Source organism: Phodopus roborovskii, unplaced genomic scaffold, assembly GCF_943737965.1.
Source record: "Phodopus roborovskii unplaced genomic scaffold, PHOROB, whole genome shotgun sequence".
NCBI lineage: Eukaryota > Metazoa > Chordata > Mammalia > Rodentia > Cricetidae > Phodopus > Phodopus roborovskii.
In genome coordinates, this window is record NW_026126480.1 from 57,152,333 (window position 1) to 57,171,645 (window position 19,313).

The 19,313-nt window shown below is 44.4% G+C and overlaps 1 protein-coding gene across 1 annotated transcript; it reads right to left on the reverse strand.

Moving 5' to 3' along the window:
* Positions 1 to 2,491: 2,491 nt before the first annotated feature.
* Asrgl1 (asparaginase and isoaspartyl peptidase 1) lies at positions 2,492 to 17,893 on the reverse strand. Its single transcript, XM_051193913.1, has 7 exons — positions 17,824 to 17,893; positions 17,104 to 17,304; positions 7,972 to 8,114; positions 7,311 to 7,468; positions 6,092 to 6,210; positions 3,609 to 3,719; positions 2,492 to 2,796 (listed from the first exon to the last, which is right to left on the reverse strand). Exons 1-7 carry the CDS (start codon positions 17,843 to 17,845, stop codon positions 2,591 to 2,593), a joined length of 960 nt encoding a protein of 319 aa, XP_051049870.1. The 5' UTR covers positions 17,846 to 17,893; the 3' UTR covers positions 2,492 to 2,590.
* Between the last annotated feature and the right edge of the window lie 1,420 nt (positions 17,894 to 19,313).

Consider the following 19,313-nt stretch of genomic DNA (forward strand, 5'->3'; position numbering starts at 1 on the left):
TACCCTATTTTTTAATTGGATTTAATTGGTTTACTGATGTCTAATTTCTTGAGTTCTTCATATATTTTGGGGATCAGTACTGAGCGAATTGACCTGAACATAACACCAGTAGCACAGACACTGAGCTCAACAATTAATAAATGGGACCTGCTGAAACGGAGAAGCTTCTGTAGGCAAAGGACACAGTCAACAAGACAACACAGCAGCCTACAGAGTGGGAAAGGCTCTAGAAGTCTCTTAACCAGGGTTACCTCCCTTGTGCTTGGCAGAACAGAGAAGTCCAGGGTCAGATCTTCCATTTGGCTTTTCTGTCCCCATCCCCTTTGCTAGGTATCTAGTGAGTGTGATTGTCTCAAAGGGCCTCTTCCCTTTCCAATCTCTGCCACGGCTTTTGCTTTGTCTATGTTACTCCTTCAGTTCACAGGCTGGATCTCTAAGCCCCTCCCTTCCTCAGTAATTCAGAATGTGACTGTATTTGGGGACAGGGCCACCAAAGGAGTGATGAACTTAAAGTGAGTGTTGTGGGGCTGGGGAAATCTGAATTCAAGTGACTAAGGCTCTGTGTATTCCGAGAAAATCTCACATTAGGTGGCCAGGCAGGGGGTACATATCTATAGGCCCATAATCTCTGCACTTTGGAGGCTGAGTCTGAAGGATTGAGAATTCAAAGGCCAGTTTGGCCTATACAGAGAGCTTCTGTCTCAAAAAAACAGAACTACAATAAAAAACAAAACAAAACAAGAAACCCCTAACAATACCCTTCAAAGCCACCAACCAACCAACCAATCAACCAACCAACTAGAAACAAAAAACAAAAAAAATCAAACCTAACTAACCAACCAGCCAAACAAAATTCCAGCTTTTGATGTTGGACTTCCAGTGTCCAGAACTGTGAAGATAACCTTCTGATAATTAAAGCACCCAGCCCAAGGCCTTTTGTTGTGGTAGCACTAGCAGACAAATACAGCTCTTAACAAAACGCTTCCTGCTAAAGCAGCAGGCCCTGCATACCGAGGCCTTAAGGCCTTATCAATGCATAACCATCCTTACACCAGGGGCTGGCTATAGTTTATGAACTTGTCCACAGGATCCTTTGATACACTGTGTTTCTTCACTTTCACTTAATCTTCAGAGTCCTAGAGGATTCCCACAGATGAAAAATTCTTGAAGGCTAATGTTCCCAGGGCCCTGTGGGTAGTGAGGAGGGGCAGCCTCAAGCTCAGTTCTGACTCTTCATGCCTCTTTCATTCTCTTTCATTCTCTCTAATATAGAGCAGCACAGGCTCACAAAGAGGACTTGGGTCAGGAGCCACTGTGAAGCTGGGCAAAGTGTTGGGCAGACAGCCATGAGTCTGGCTGACACTTGGAAATGGCGATTTTGTTTCTGCTTTAACACTTGAGAAAGTTCAATGTTTCTTTAAAAAAAACAACTCCCTACTAACCCCCCACGAGGCAGAATATACCACACTTACACACCACCCTTAAAAGGTCCCCTCATCTATTATAGCTGCCTGCACTGAGGGACCAAGAGGGGAGCTTGTAGCCATCTGGCCTTGGTCAACAGTGACACCTAACCAACCACACTTATTCTTTCAAAAATACATTTTATTAGTGGCATGTGGAATTTAAAGTTAACCAGTTTCTTCCCAGAGAGAAGGGAATCCCCGATAGATAAAAAGCTGAGCAGACATGCCATTTCCAGGGCCATGGCGAGTGCACAAGTGCTCTCCGCTAAAGAGACTGCATCCCGCATCATGCTCGCCACCCTGAACATCTGATTCAGGGTGCATGGAACCTTCTCAAAGTACTGGCAGTCTACTCCTTCAGTGAGTCAGTGTCATCTCTCCAGCCATCTGCCAAACCACTGTTGGAGAGGCCGGAAAGCTCACGAGCCCAATCACACTCATGTGACGACAACTAGGACTGGGGTCAGGTGGGGCTGGCTTTTGGGAGCTCACCTGTGAGCCAAGAAAAAACCCCAGATGTTAAGAAACCCCACAGACCCCATTAGTCTACAGCTGGGCAGCTATGGAGTCTCTTCAAGTACCCAGATATGTGTTGGAGAAGTTTGAGATTTCTGGAAAGATCCATTTCCCCTCACAGATGAAGAGCTCCTCCCTGCACACCTTGCCAGGTGTTTGTGACTCAGAATGAACTCTAAGATTTTGAGCTTCACCTGGACCTGGGTCTTTTTCTCAGACACCTTTCTTTAGACCTTTCCCCCATACCCTCCCTGCCTAGCCTCTGCAAATTGCTGTTCTTCCAATCCAAAAGGCATTCCCAGCCCAGAGACAGTTCTGTGGTCAAGATATAGCAGCTCCCTTGTAGCCTGCACAATGGAGACTAGGAAAGAAGGTCTACCTAGGAAAGAAGCCTTCCATCTTCACTGGTCTTACTTATCATAGGCATCTCTCATCGCTCCAGAACCCAACCCTCAACCGAACATTCATTGAGTTATTGATTAAGGCAACAAAAGGAGGGACAGACTGCATAAGTTTTCCATGTCTAGGTCTAATTGATTAAGCTAGGTCTCCACCAGGCAGTTTAACTTCACCTCCAGGCTAGCGAGCAGATTACAATCTTCTGGGGCTCAGTGCAGGTCCCTGGTCCTGGTTTCACAAATGTCAATGCCGGCCTGCAGCTTGCCATTCTTCACCGCTGCCCAGGGCATGGAGGCAGAGGTCCACTTTGCTACCCAGTCTCCTGTTTTGCTGACCAAGATGAGGCCACCTAGACCTTTGAGCTTTGACTTCATGTAATTCAGTGCCAACTCAGCAGCCTCATCTACAGTCTTTCCTGAAAACAAGGAGAGGGTGAGAAACATCACGCAAGATTCTTCACAGGCTCCCAAGTTTGGTCACCTGGACGCCAGTTGTGTCACTGCTTTGGGACATTGTGAAATCCAGGGCCGGGCTTCATGGAGAGAGTGGGTTCTAGAAGAAGGGGTGGGGACTGGCCCTGCTTCCTATCCTGTCTGTTTCCTGATCCACTGCCACGAAGCTGCCCATCTCTGTGGCCCATACTTCCCAAAGTGTGAACCAAAACGAACATCCTTAAGGGGCTCCTTGTCAGGCATCTGGTCATACTTACCAGCAAACTACCACAACATATATGCTTAAAGGGGACAGAGACATCTTCCCCCTTACACCATGGTCAAGCTCAACCCCTGTACTGCCTTGTTTTTTGTGGTGTTAGATGACAGCAGGCATGTATTGTGTATGTGCCCATGTGTGTACCCACACATATGCATGGAAGCCAGCAAATCCCAGTGGTACTCCTGTCTCTACCTCCACGGTGTTGAAGTGCTTATAGGCACCTACACAGCCATACCAGACTTTTAACATGTCCTTGGAATCTGAATTCAGGTCTTCATGCTTATGCAGCAAGCATTCTTACACACTGAGGGATTTACCCAGCCCAGAGAACAATATTCTAGAATAATATTCTAAAGGTCCTTCTAGTCCAGATCCTACCAGAATGTAGGCATGGGTTAGAATAGTATGAACTATCTTGGGGCAAGAAAGGCTCCATACATTGCCCTGACAGTGGTTGAAGAGCATCTGTGAGTTTGTCCTTACCAGTTATGCACTTGCTCACAGCTGACGTACCTTGTTCTATATGGAAGAGGGCCAGTCTGGCCAGATTCACCTTCAGGATACTTTCCCCATGTCCTGTGGTTGAAACGGCTCCAAGGTTATTGTCTGCGTAACCTCCAGCTCCTGCTCAAAAGAGGAGACTGGTTTTAACTGAGCAACTACAGTCAAAAAGTTCAAATGCAAGGTTCATGCCACATGACGTTATATCTTAGAGGTGTAGACAGAGGTCAGATCCATATTCATGATCCGTGAGGCGAAAGTGTACAAAGGGGCACCTGTGAACACACAGGGCCCAGGGTGATGGGAGCTTCAGGAGGCAGGTGTGGCCTTTCCCAGAGCAGGGACACCAGGGCATCGCCTGCCTTGTCCTAAAGGATATCCATCTCATGTCTCTCAGTGATGCCATTCCTCTTGCACATCACTCCCTAAGGATGAAGGACATCTTGGAGGTGTCATCTGGATGACTAGGACAGCCATCTGACATTAAAATAATCTGGGAAAACGAAACCCTCCTAGGGCTTACCTCTCCACATAGCACAATGATTTAGAAATCAATTCTATCTGTTGAAAGTAGCTTAATGAGACCTGATAGAACTATTCTGGGCTAGCCATATAATGGGTTCTGGAGCCAAAGTGATTTGATAAAATTTCTTCCCTTGTCTTATTCTAAGCAACTCTACAGCCATCTCATCATCATTCCTTATCTGGTCTCACAGAGTCACCAGCCTGAGAGTCCCACAGCCTGGCAGGCTTCCCCTTACCCTGTTCTGGTTGATGGAGCTTCATCATGTTGACATTTGCCTTATTTAATGATGTGGGTATGGGAAAAGGGCTCAGGAGGGCAGATTTCTGCTGAGTGTTAGTTTCCCAGGGTGCTTGAAAGCAGGTAACTCCATGGTTTTGGTTCTCGGGAAGCAGAGATTAGGTGAGGAATACGGAGTTTTATGATAGGAGGAGGCTTTTCCCTTCCCTCCAAGCTTTTGCTGTGGGATGAACTAGACCGACTCCATGGTGTCAAGGAGGCCCTACTATTTAGAAGCAGCCACACCTTCATTTTCTTTTCAGTGTCTTTAGAACTGAAAAGGCCAAGGTGACTGCATGGATCCTGGCATGGGCAACCCCTTTTTTAGTATGATAACTGCACTGCTGAGGTAAATGTTATTGTGTGCTTAGTGTCACCTCCAGAATGTCCTTGAGGGACAGCTGGACCCTCCTGGGGAATGCTTGTCAGAAAGGTGAAAATGAGCACATTTGGTGCCCACAATGAAGAGAGTGGCTTCTGGGACTTCAGATCACGGATTTCCCCTCAGTACTTTGCCATAAAGACCCACAAAGCCTGAACTTAAGCTCTGACCCTGCCTGGCCCTGGGGTTGAAGCCTGGAGTTTGGTCTGATTCCAGCTGGATGCAGGCTGTAGTATTGAGCAGCCATATTTTAGCAGGGTTTTTGCTAAGGAGAAAAAAGGCAAGTGTTTTACGTCTGCTTCTGAGTGATGAGGCACCTCAACAGGCAGGCCTCTGGCTTTTAAAGAGTCTCTGTGCTTTTCCTCTGAGGCCACCACTGTATAGGCACAAACTGTCAAGAGCATAATTATCACTAAGAGTATCACAACACACACAAAAAGTCAAGTTTTCTGCTAAAAGTATAAGCTGCTCTTTTGGACAAATGAACCATGTAACTATTTCTTGAAATGTCACTCAGCTGCAGAGGTTTGTAGGAATTCCCACAAGAAAGTGCCAAGTGCACAGAGCAAAAGATGCACTTCTACAGCTCGCTGCTGCTTGTTTTGCGTGTGGTGATGATACGAGGGACATTTCAGTCTATAGGAGTGTGCTACTCGCATATAGGACCTGAAACTATGATGTCTTTACCCCCACCCCTCCCACCCCACCTTGTGTATGAGTGTGAGCATGTGCAGGTGTGCATGTAGAGGGCAGAGGTGGGTTCCCAGCACCTCTCTCTTTCTCTCTCCACCTTATTTTTGGAGATAGTGTTTCTCACCTCTCACCAACCCTGGAGCTTGATAATTTAGCTCACTAGCTGGCAAGCAGGCTCTGGGATCTACGCATTTCTGCCTCTCCCAGTGCTGGGTTACAGATGCACACTGCTGCCCCAGCGTTTTACATGGGTGCTGGGGATCTGAACTCAGGTCCTCATGCATGCACAGCAAGTACCCCCCTCCCCCGCCCCCGCGGCCATCTTTCCAGCCCAATTTTTTCAGCTTCCCATGCCTGGGAAGAGGTACTATGTGTTCAGCCTTCTGCAAGGACCCAAGGCCCCGGAACTGGGCCTCCAGAGAAGTCAGGCATGGCTGCAGCTATCTGCAACAACTTTAGCATCATCATCTATACTTTCTCTCCCAAGATGTAACCCAGGGGAGACTGATGTCAACACCTCAGAGCAGTGCTGCCACCAAGAGGGGAAAGGAAATGACACAGGAAAAGGTGGGAGTCTGACTGACATGGAAGGAAGGGGCGGGGTGTGAACAGTCCTACCTATGCAAGGTGAGTCTCCAACTCGGCCAACCATTTTATTGACAATTCCCCCAGTAGAGGTCGCATAAGCCACATTTCCTTTGCAGTCCAAGGCAACAGCACCCACCGTTCCCAAGTTTCTGCCAAACATAAGCAGAAAAATGAGAATGAAGGCGAGGAACAGTCCCTGAGTGACACTGTAACTCACAATTGCTTAAATGCCCACATTATATATCCTGGGCTCAAGGAAACATTTGTCTCTTATTCTACATGCTCTAGAGGGCAGATGTCCACCTGGCCCTTTAAATTTCTACTTTAGCCAGTGCTTCCATCTCAGAAATCAGGAGGCAGAGGCAGGTGGGTCTCTGTGAGTCCAAGGTCAGCTTGGTGAGTCCAGGCCAGCCAGTAGACCCTGTTACACACACACACACACACACACACACACACACACACACACACACACACACACGTTATTCATTTTCTATGTTTCTTTCACTTTTGTATGTGGCTACCAGAAAAATTTAAATGGTACAAGTGCTTCTTATTGAGGTGGAGACACACACAAATCTAACTCTTGGAAGCTGAGGCAGGAGGATTACAAAGTCCAGACTTAGCCTCAGCTCCATAGCATGACCCTACCTTGGAGCAAACGGGAGCATAATAGTTTGTTAACATTTTCAATCCTATAACCTGGAAAGGCATCAGAATTATCTCAGAGATTTGCACATTATGCCTGCCTTAGACCCATCAAAACTGATTCTTTGGGGAAGCGGACCACACACACACACATATATAATTAGTCTGAATATATATAATCTGTCTAGGTTATTTGAAGGTTGACATCTGGTAAACTCTAGCAACTTTGTACTGTTATGAGACGGGATTCTGTTCTCTTACAAGCTCCTGGATCCTACTGAATTATTATTAGTTTTGGAGCTAGGGTCTCACTCTGTGGCCCAGGCGGTCTCGAACCCTGCCCTCTTGTCTTGCCTGCTGATGGCTGGGATCATATGTGTGTGCCATCAAACCTGGCTAGCAACCTTCTGCTTAACTGTGCCAGAGAAGACTGTTAGTTCAACTCCTTATGCATATAGGAGGAATAAATGAGGGTAAAGTTAAGGCTAAGGAGAGCTACTCTCCCTCTGCAGAGTTTCATCTACTCAGGGACCACAGGGAAGGGGACACGGCTGAACTCCCCAGCTGTGTTACTCGGGAAGTCTGGGTGGCATGTGGAACTTACTTAGGGCAGTCGGCTCTCTGCGCTCCCTTCTCAAGCTTCTCTTTCTCCAGGTGCTTCTTGCTTCTCTCTGTTATCAGGTTTTCCACAGGAATCTCTGGGATCCCCATGTCTGCTGCAAATTTCTCTGCACCGTGGCCAGTCAGAAAGCAATGAGGTGTCTAAGCCATGGTGGGAGGGGACAAAGAAGGTTTTTTGCTTTTGTTTTAATTTTTAAAATAAATGTATATGTTTACATACATAATACATACATATATGAATATATATACATATATACATGTATATATGTATATATATTCAGTTTACCTGTTCTATGGTGTGCATAGAATTACTATTTTTTAGTGTTAAATGCCCTAAAGTGAAAACTGAACTGTGCCCCTTTGTTGTCTGTGCTGACAGTCAATCCCAGGGCTTGGATGAACTCTAGTGAAATGATCTGTTGCTGAGCTGTGCCAGGAGATGACACAGTCAGCAGGTGTCACACAGTTATTAGTCGTCAAACAGGATCAAAGCAATGGCTAATCTCCGGCAGTCTAACACACTATGTGTGTCTCCTGTGCATGTTTACAACATCGAGCTCCAGCACTGCTCACAATCCAGCCCATTCACCCCAGAAACGCAGCAGTAACAGTGTCTCAGGAAGTGATGTTCCCATCACGTGTACCTTTTCCATAACAAGCCGTGCAAGTTTAATGGGGTTTTCGATACAACGCACAGCAGACACCGCTCCTGCAGACAGGTCCTTCCCATCCATGATACTAGCATCCATCTCAACGTCACCTTTTGCATTCAGGACAGACCCACAACCTAAATGAAGAAGTTGAAAAGCAAGAGTGAAAAATTTATGAAAGACTTCAGATTTTCCTCCAACCAATCTCTTTCAACCCATCCTTTGTTCTACTGCTACAGGAACATCGTGAAAACACATCTGACTTGGTATCTATTGTTTTAGATATGGTTTGTCTCCCTCAGGTCTCCAGGACTCCATCACTGAGGAGGGGAACCCTTAATAGGTGGGGCCTAATAAAGATAATTGTGTTATGGGTTCTACCCTCATGCATAGATGGACTTATATGAATGGATTTGCTCAATCCAATAAATGTCATCTTTAAAATTCTACAGCCAGCATCATACTTTATGGTGGTAGCCTGAGTGTCTTCTTTCTGTAGCTGCCCACTAGCAAGTATGTTTGCTCCATTTTTCCTACTGAATCATACCATTGAATGGTCTAGCCAATACACTATACATTATGTGGGAGATGCATTGTGGGCTGGTGGGCAGTAGAAACATGTCATCCCAAGTAACCTTGGCACTCAGGAGACAGCCTGAGTTACACAATGAGTTCCAGGCCAGCTTGAGCTTCCCAGTGAGACTTGTCCCCAGAAACAAAACAACAACAACAACAAAGACTAAAAGATATAAAAATAGAGGACTGGAGACTAGCTGGGAAAAGGAAGAAGATTAAGGAGAGTTTTGAAAGGGAAGAGGGGGTGATAGATGAGTAAATGATTAAAATATAATTAGGCATAAAAATGTCAAAACAGACACATTATTATGTTTAATTACTATATTCTCATAAAATCTTTAAAAAATACAACCTCAAATTTCAGTTTAAAAGCAATCCAGGGGCAGGCAAGTAGATTCGCCAGGTGAAAGCATTTTCTATGGAAGCCAGAGGAACCAAGTTCCATTTCTGTTCTAGAACCCACAGTGGAAGCACTGACCTCTGAAACTGTCCTCTGACTTCTACTCACATGCCATGCATGGCACAAGTGCACCCATTTACACACTTACACACAAGCATATTCACACACACGCTCACATGTTCACTCACGCACACATGCTCACACGCACACATGCCCACTCACACATACACTCACACACAATAATAATAATAAAAATAAAAGTCCATTATAAAAGTAACTTAGTCTTTCTTTTTATAGCCAAATAGATTTAAGTCAATATAGAAAAATCAGTAGTATTGTTTCATAAGCAAATGACAAAGAAAACTTCATTAATCTGTGCAAGGATATGAATTAGTAGAAAAGAATAGTTAACTTAAGAGAAAGAATAAAGATATTGCCCAAACTGAACAAGTGGCACAAAGTAGACAGGGATAAGTTGGGTGAGGATGGCCAAGGAACCAAGGGTCCTAACCAAAGATCTAACACCTAATTTTCTGGAGTCCCTAAGGAGGGAGGAAAGGTCTAGGTCTAAAAAGCATTCAAGGAAGTGATGATTGAAAATTGTCCACATTTGACAAATGGTCTAAATCTACAAATTCAAGAGGTGGAACAAACCCCCAATACTATTAAATACAAAGAATATAAAAATGTCTTGAGGGGCCAGGGATGGTAAAGTGCTTTGTGAGGGTTCAACCCCATGCACTGGAAAAACAGTCTTGAAAATAGCAAGAAAGAAATGACACCTTACCTATAGGGGAAAACCAATTATAATGACAAAGGATTTCTCAGCAGAAACCATGGAGGTCAGAAAGAGGTACAGCATTTTCCCAGGGCTGAAAGAAAAGAACTATCAAATCAGAATTCTGTATCTAACAAAATACACTTCCTAATCATCTATGAAATCTAGACTGTACTAGTCTGTTTGGGCTACTATAACAAGATACCTCAGACTGTGTTGCTTACACAACAGAAAGCTACTTCTCAATCTGGGAAGCCCAAGGTCAAAGTGCCTAAAAGGCTGACCTTTTTCTGAGGTCACTGCATTCCAATGCTCTCTCCTGGTGCTACAGGGATAAATTCTAGTCAGTCAGTGAAGACCATTGAGTGTGTTCTTATGAGTGCTGGCACGGTGTACCATGGTGCACTTGTGGAAGCCAGGGGAACCACCTCCATCTTGTTTTAGCCACAGTCTAAAGTGTTCACCGCTGCACACACTAGGCTGTTTGGCCCATGTGCACCTGCTGATTCTCCTGTCTCTGCCTACCATCCAGTTGTAGGAGTGCTATGGTCTACTGCATGGTCTACTGCAGATTTGTGTGGGTCCTGGGGATCCAAATTTAGGTTCCCACAATTGAACACTTTACCTGAGGAGCCATCCCCAGTTTTCTTGTCTTTATTATTATTATTTTTATTTTATGTCTGTGGATATTTTGTCTGTATGTATGTCTATGCACCATGAGTGTTCCTGGTGCCCGTGGAGGCCAGAAGAGGGTGTCAGTCCCCCTGTAACTGGAGTTACAGACAGCTGTGAGCTACCATGTGGGTGCTGGGAATTGAATCCAGGTCTTCTGGAAGACAGTCAGTGCCCTTAACCACTGAGCCATCTCTCCAGCCCCTCTGGTTCTTTTTGTAACAATGCTAGTCCAATTAGATCAGAACTCTGTCCCATGCCCTCACTTAATGTGAACAATTTCCGTAGTGGCCCTATCTCCAGATCCTGGCACAGTGGGGGATCCTGGGTTCCACATTAGAATTTTGTAGGGGCACAAACATGGGTACAAATATTCAGTCTATAAATTAGATGGAGAAAAACAGAATCTGTTGCCAGTGGACCTAACCCAGAAGAATGACTATAAGGGGCCTTGAAGCAGAGAGATAACTTTGGAGGAGGAATCCTGCAAAACCAAGATAGACGAACCAGCTGCAGAGAAAGTGAAAAGTTGGGTAAATGCAGTGGGCTTGCCTTCTCCTCTATGGTTTGTTTGTTTGTTAGTTGTTGCAAAAAAGAAAATGACAAGATCGTGAAATTGTTCCCAATGTCCCCAGGAAAGAAAACTGAAAACAACGGGAAGGCATTTTGCCTCCATTGGTAGGATCTATCTATCTATCTATCTATCTATCTATCTATCTATCTATCTATCTCACTCACTCTCTAGAGAAAATCCCTAAAATTTTATGCAAAGATATATACTCAATACTATTGATAAAGCAAAACAGATTTCTAAAACTGAAGTTCAAATGACTTAAAGGAGTCTGGTGTTGGTGGCACATACCTTTAATCCCAGGACTCGGGAGGCAGAGGCAGGCGGATCTTTGAGTTCGAGGCCAGCCTGGTCTACAGAGCTAGTTCCAGGACATGGTCCAAAATAATACAGAGAAACCCTATCTTGAAAAAACCAAAAAGACTTAAGGGAGGAAGAACAAACAAATAGAAAAACAAGAGTAAATAGACCTTAAAACATAATAGCTGTTGTAAGCCCTTAACTTATCAGTAGTTGCATAAAATGTAAATATTCTAAATGGACTCACTGAAAGGCAGTATGGTTAAATTACTTTTTTTTTTGTCCAACTGAGAGATACAAAAAAAAAAAAAAAAATTACAGACCAAACTAATGGATGTAATCAAAGATTTCTATCTAGAATATACAAGTAACTTATGAAAGTTTGTAATAAGGGGAAACACACACACACACACACACACACACACACACACACACACACACACACTTTCTGGCAGGCACATGGGACCTGAATCTGTAGGACTGAACCAGTCTGAGCCCTCAACTTACTGCTGGTCTGTAGCTTTCATCAGCTAGACTGGAAACATGCCCCCAGCTGTTATCACGTATGTCATTGCTTTACACAGATGTGGCAAGTCTCAAGACCAGCTGGACATCATGTTGATACTCCAGTTGACCTTGGCATCATTATAATCTTCTAATGTTAAAAAAACACCCCCCCATAGGTGCCAGAGCAGATCCAACTACATCCAAGTTAGTGGCAGCCTGTTTACTGAAGATCTCCCCCCTTCTTTATTTAAAGCTATAATGACAGTATGCACTACCCTATCCCCAACACCCAGTCCAGTCCCAGTAAATCCCACCAGGATTTTTGCTCAGGGAGGACCATGCCTCTAGAGCATGAAATCCCCTTCTTCATCGGTTGGTCATTCAACAAGCAACTCCCCCACCCCAGGACACACACTGCTTATTTGCATGTGGTACCAAGCAGGAAACTAGATTCAATGGCAGGATTTCAATTCAGTCCTGCTAGATAAGTGAAAAGTGTCAGAATAGACCGGGCCTTGCACCACATTCCCCTTCCTGTGGCTGTTCTGGTTTTGTTTTGTTTTGTTTTGTTTTGAGACAGAGTCTCTTTACACAGCCTTGGTTGTCCTGGAACTCTGTAGACCAGGCTGACCTTGAACTCACAGAGACCCATCTGTCTCTGCCTTCCAAGTGTTGGGACGTAAGGTATGTGCCACCACATCTGGCTTGGCTGATCATTACTATTATTCATTATTTACTTCATAACACAAATACAAGGAAGACTCTCCTTGAACGTCTCTTTAATCATAGAAAATTACTGAACCTGAGCAGGGCGATACAGGAAGACCAGACTGTAGCCACAATGGGCAGATGTATAACTCACCTGGGTACCCAATATTTGTGACTGGTGTTTTTAGTAGGGGAAAGTTTTGTGCAACTGAGCCCTTACTATGTTGAGTCTATACTCCAGGCAGAGCAGTGGTTCTCAACTTTACTAATGCTGTTTCTCATGTTGTGGTGATCCCCAACCATAAAATTACTTTGTTACTACTTTAGAACTGTAATTTTGCTACTGTCATGAATCCTTTTTTTGTTTTTTTATTTTTTTTGAATTGGAAAGACATGTCCATTTTATTTTATTTTATTGTTTTTGTCCGTTTTTTAACAATTTAGAGACAAATCTTATTTTACATATCAATCCCCCCTGTACCCTCTCCCTCCCATTCTCCCATACCCCCACTGTCCCCCCCAGCCCACCCCTCAACCCACTCCCCAAGGATAGTGAGTACTGTCATGAATCCTAATGTAAATTCCTGATATGTGAACCCTCTAGGGACTGTGAGCCACATGTTGAGAAACACTGAGGTAGAAGCACAGTTGATTGGGATCCAAAGTGTTAGAGAGCTGGTGGTATTAAAAACCCTGCTTCAGGCTGGGAAGATGGCTCTGTGGCTAAGAGCACTGGCCACTCTCCCAAAGGATCCAGGTTCAATTCCTAACATCCACATGGTGGCTCACAACAGTCTGTAAACTCCATTTCCAGGTGGTCCAACATCTTCTTCTGACCGTTGAGGGTACCAGGCATGCACAAGGCACACAAACATACATTCAGACAAATACACATAAAACAAACCCAAAAAAGAATAAATAAATAAAAAACCCTGATAAATATTATGGGCCAGAGTATTCCATGAATGTAGAAAAGGAGACACAGTTTGTTTTTTCCATCATATTTCTCCAATGATTTATACAGAATGTTGAAACTTGATATACACTTTAAAGCATGCAAAATTTTATTCATAACCAACTATATTTTAAAAGTTTTAGAAGATAACCAGAAAGAAAAATTTTAGGCAACTGTTCTTCAAGCTATGGTAGGAAATGTATGATTTTTTACAACAACAAAAAAGGATAAGTTGTGTTTCTACAAAATCAAGAATGTGTACTTGATGCGGGGATCTTTCTGGAGCACCAAGGACAGAGGAAGAGAGGAGAGACAAGGGTGGGCTGAAGCCAGGATGGGATTAGGTTCAGATTGTATTATCATTTCAAACTCTAAAACCCACAAGGTGGGATGGGCAAGCAATCGAGATTTTACAGAGGCATTCATGGCAGCCAGTAGGTTGTTAAGGGCAATGACCCATTGTTTCAGCTAATTCTCTAGGTCATTCTGTTCCAGGTAACAGTGAAGTCATGCTTGGCAAACAGGCAGTACCGGTGGTGTATTAAGTGAACCACTAAATAAATCAACAAACCACGGTCTAATAACTGGTCTTTTCTACCTCATTCTACTCCACACTGTTGGAAAGACATTCACAAGAGACCGAAAAGATAAAGTCGGAGTGAGGAAGACACATCAGCTAGTCACAGTCATAGTCTGATGAGAGATTTATATCTCAAATATAAAAATCCCCAGAATTCTTCAGAAAGAAAATAACCTAATAAAAACAGACAGAGGACTTGACTGAATAGGTACTACACACACACACACACACACACTCTCTCTCTCTCTCATAAAATGTTTAACATCATTTACCATTTTTGGAAGTGCAAATGAGCACTACAACACATTTACCTTGACATTAGGCTGGCTAAAGTTAAAACAAAACAAAACAGAGTGTCTGTGTGCTCCTGGAAAAAGAAGGCAATCACAATCACACAGTTTGTAAGTTCCTAATAAAGTTAAATATACTCTTGTCAAACTAGACCACAACCTTTCTTGAATGCCCAAGAAGAAACTTGTGTTCATATAAAAATCTTCCATTTGTGTTTATGGTGATTTGATTTAAAGTGTCTTCTGGTGGACCATGTTCAGCCAGTGAATGGCTACACAAGTAGTTGTACATTTACCAGGAGGGTCCAGTCTTTGACACTGTAATACAATATTGTCATCTCCAAAGTTCACATTCAAGAGCCACATGATTTGAGTTAAAAAAAAAATTGTACAAAAAAGTCAGGTTTTAAGTAAGTTTATGGTTCTGTATTAGGCTCTCCATGGCTGTGATGGGCATGCCAGATCATGGGATACTGTTAGACGTGAAAGGGTGAAATCATGGATCCCTCTGTCTATGGAGATGACTAACACATCATGGTAAGCCGAGCCCAGATGTAACAACTTACCATATCACAAGGTCCTGTTGTGACAATGGCAAAGGCAAAAACCATAGGCACAGGAAATAATTGCTAGCAAGGTATATGGCTGCATAGAGTATAGATTCAAAGTGATGTGGAGCAATGGGAATTTTTATATCTTTATTGGGCAATGGTTATTATATGTTTGTCACAGGCAAAACTACATTTAGGAAAGGGGATTTTGTTGCATGTAAATGTATGAAATTAAAACATTAAAATTGATTGGCTCTGATAGTGGCTTGTAAATTTGGTGACACCTCAGAACCACCTGGAGGTTTCAAAACAAAGGCAAGAAAATATATTCCTAGCCCTTTTTCCTAAACATTTTTCTAAACTTTTTAGATGTATTTGGTTATGAATAAAATTTTGTGTGCTTCAAAGTGTATATCACTGGAAAACATGTAAGAAAAAACAAATACAAACGGTGTCTTCCTTTCCACACTCAAGAACACTCTGGCCACCTAGTACGCAGCTTTGTTTTTGCTTTTGTTGCTTTTTTTTGTTTTGTTTTTTGTAATTTATATGCACGAGTGTTTGCCTGCAAGTGTATTTGTATATTTCACACATGCCTGTCTTTCTTGCAACCAGACACAGCTTAGACTGACCCCACAGGCATGAGTGTGGCTCCACCCTGCTGGCCAGCACACTGAATGAACAGAACCACCCTGTAAGATCTCTATCTGTGGACATGCTGATTGACTCATGGAATTGTTCTTTGTCAGAGCACCTAGCAGGGTCAAGACGGTGGAACAAACAGTACACACCTGATGATTAATTGAGATATCCAAAATTTTTTTCTCATGACAGATGGTGTGTGGGTGGTGCAGTCCAAGAAGTATTGTAATCTTAAGATCTTAGCTTTTCTATTTTAAAACAGAAATAAATATTTTCCCAGTAAGATAATCTTTCTGTGTCTGCAGCATTCTGAGAGATGATCAAAGTAATTATGGTTACTTCACAACACTATAGCACAACTTAAGTGAGTTAATCTTCTGAATGTCTTAGACCACTCCTACCTGGGATGTGTAGACACACTGACTATGGTTGGTGATCATTATCCTGGAACATGACTAAACACAGAATAATTCATTCTGACTGCATTTATATGATTTTTTAGGAAATGGAAACTAATTTACCCTGACAAAAGTAGATGAATGGGCTGAAGCTGTCGACAAAGCGGGGAGTGACTGCAAGGGGCCAGGAAAGAGCTGGGGGTGGGGGACACATCTGGCAGAACACTGACCTTCTGATACTAGCCACATGAAGAGTCTGATCCCACAGGGTAAGGAGTTCAGTCCCCCAAGATTGCTTCCTTACTTCAAATGCCAATTCTAAGCAGTAGGTTATCTGAACTTCTGCCAGAAGACTGCAAGTCACCTTAATTTTCTGGAGCAGTTCACAGAACTCAGTCAGACGTAGTACCAGCTTGTTATATAAAGGAGGCAGTCAAACAGCAAGATGAAGACACACACAGGTCAGGGTCAGGAAGGGTGTCTGGTGGTGGGCCTTCTTTTGTGCTGTGGAGATGGGGCTGGCACATGGACATACCAAGTGGAATTTCTCCTAACCCCCAAATTCAGGGATTTTTTTGGACTGCTTGACTGTGAGGACCCCCTTGTCTTGCCCAGGGGATAAGAGGGACTGCAAATCCCAAGCTTCCACCTATGGCTTGGTCTGTAAAAAAGACTACTTAGAGACCTATCCAAAGTCAATTTACTAGTCAGAAAGATGATTAGGGACTTTATTATTTATTAGAGATCAGATATTATAATAAAGGACTCTTCCGGCATCTGTTCAGAATTTCTGAGCCTAAAAGTGGAGAGGCAGAGAACACACACAGAGACGCACACAGGCTTCTTAAAGCCAAAATTCTACATTTCATGGTATGTTAGGTCTACCCCCAAGGCCCACAAGATGAAAAGTCTACACCTGTAACCCCAGCATTTGAATTTGAGGCTATGGAGGGTTCCCCAGAAAGATGCTTGGCTTTTGGTATTGAATCCTTGGGCACAAGGTTAAATAAAGGGTGAATTAATAGACTTAAAAATTCTCAAAACAAGTTATTTAATGCAGAATGAGAAAATTCAGTACTGCATATTGTCCCAGCATACTGTTTGACCATAAAGCCAGACAGACTGAGGGATAACTGTGCCTATTTGGGCAGGAGCTTGCCCCGATTTGACATTATTCACTAGTCAAAGCACAGTTTACCTGCGTTGAACTCCGGGTCCTTTTCCAGGACAATCACAGCTCCTTCCACAGCATCAATGGCGCTCCCTCCGGCCTTGAGGATGTTGTAGCCCTCGGTGGCTGCTCTGGCGATGCCCTCGTGCACGCGCTCTTTCCGGTCGGCTGAGATGTTGCTGGCTCCGCCACCATGAACTACCACCACGAGACTCACATCGATGGACCCTAGGCATCAGGAAGAGACAAGTGTCATTTCGAACCGGTCCAAGTGACCCTACCCGAGTGAGCAGTGACGAAGTCGTTTCAGTTTTTCTAGACTGCGAAGAGGGGAGGGGCAGCTCGGTGTAAATTATGCACGAAAAGCCCAAAGGGACCCCTGGTCCCCAGCATTTCTCACATACTTCCCCAATCTGATCCCGGAGTATGGCTTGGGCATCTGTGGCTCAGAATGCGGGGTTTCAGGACTCAGAGCACGCGCCTGTGCCACAGCGCTGACCCTTAGCCTCAATTTTTCCGAGAACACCAGTCTCCATCCCGTGTTGGGTCGCTGGTACCCAGGACGCCCCAGTTCTCCCAGGCTTCTCTCTGTGACAAGTGTCACGGGGTGCGTGCTCTCGGCTCCAGTTCCCTCCGCCGGGGGGTCCCGGGCACCCTGAAGACTGGACCTTCTTCCCACGTCCTTCGGACCCGAGCTCCCTGTCTTTGGTAAATCCTACATTTTTGTTCTTGTTCACTCTCCCTTACCTCGGGCTGACGCCGCCGCCATGGAGCCGCGGACGCTCGGCACACTGTCTCGGGGTGAGGAGGTCGCCAGGATGTCAGGCTGGACAAGCCACTAAGCAGCTAGCAAACCGCTCCGCCAGCAACCGCTGAGCAGGCAACGGTTCCGCGCCTGCGCACGAGGGTGGGGCCGTGCCGAGTTACCGTAAAGCCCCGTGGTCCCTTCCGCTGCGCGCTAGCCTCCCGGGACTCCAGATCCACCCAACTACATTGCTCTTCTACTCAATGCCCACCCCCCTAGAAGCACGCGATACCCTGTGTCTCCTATACCTTACAATTATTGCATGCTACTAAGTCTTGGTAATTACTATTCTAAATTAAAACCTCTTCTCTTTAAGTGCCCCCGTTCTAAACTTTCATGAAGAGCGAAAAATAAAGTCTGTAATTTGCCTGGTTCTGTGCACTAGATACCTGAAAATCCCAGTTCACTTTTTCTCCAAGCCTTGGGATTCCAGTTCTAAATCCCTTCATCTCCCAATGCCTTTATTTTGTTGACATTTGTCTTCTCCCTGCTTCCCGCATTCCTTAAAGTTGTTACAGCAGCGGAAGAAGACCAAACTGATTCTAGAATCTAGTTCTGTTCTTCTAATAGTCAAAGGAGGGAGAACAGGTCACCCAGAGGCGGCAGCTACAAGCTACTGCAGCAGTGATACACTGAAAGAGTTCCCTGCTTTATAATGTAAAGCACTTTTATCTGAATTATGAGTTTGGTTTTTCATAACTTCTATGGCAGCTTTAGGTTTACTGCAGGAATATTTTCTTTCTTTTTTTTCTAATACAATAATGTTTTTTATTATTTAATTTATTATTTTACATGTCGATCCCAGTTCCCCCTCCCTTCTTCCCTCCCTTTTACCCTCTCTGCCCCCTCACATGCACCCTGACCACCCTCCCTCCCATTCCCCCACCCCAATTCCACATGTAGGGCAATGCCATCCAGGTGAGGTCATGTAGATCTGACAGGTCATGTGAAGTAGGGACTAGGACTTCTCTCCTGTCTCTAGGTTAAGGCAGTATCCCTCCATGGGGGATGTGTTCGCAAGGTCCTTTTGTGCACCAGGAATACATCCTGGCTCCACTGTCTGAGGTCCCTTAGACTGCTCAGTCCTTTTGGCTGAGACCCATATTCAGGGGGCCTGAGTCCATTGCATGCTAGATTCCCAGCTATCAGTCTGGGGGCCCGTTAGCTCCTCCTTGGTCAGGTCAGCTGTCTCTATGTGTTTCTGTAATCTGGTCTTGTCCTCTCCGTCTTCATCTGGGTTCTAGTTTGACTCAGTGTTTAGGTATGGGTGTTTGCTTCTGTTTCCAACAGGTATTAGATGAAGGTTCCATGGAGAAGTTAGTTGTTGATCTCACTATCCGGGAAGGGCATTTATGGTAGCCTTTCCATGGAAGCTCAAATTGTTAGTTGGCAGCAGTCTTGTAGGTCTCTAGACCTTTCTTTAGGTTTCAGT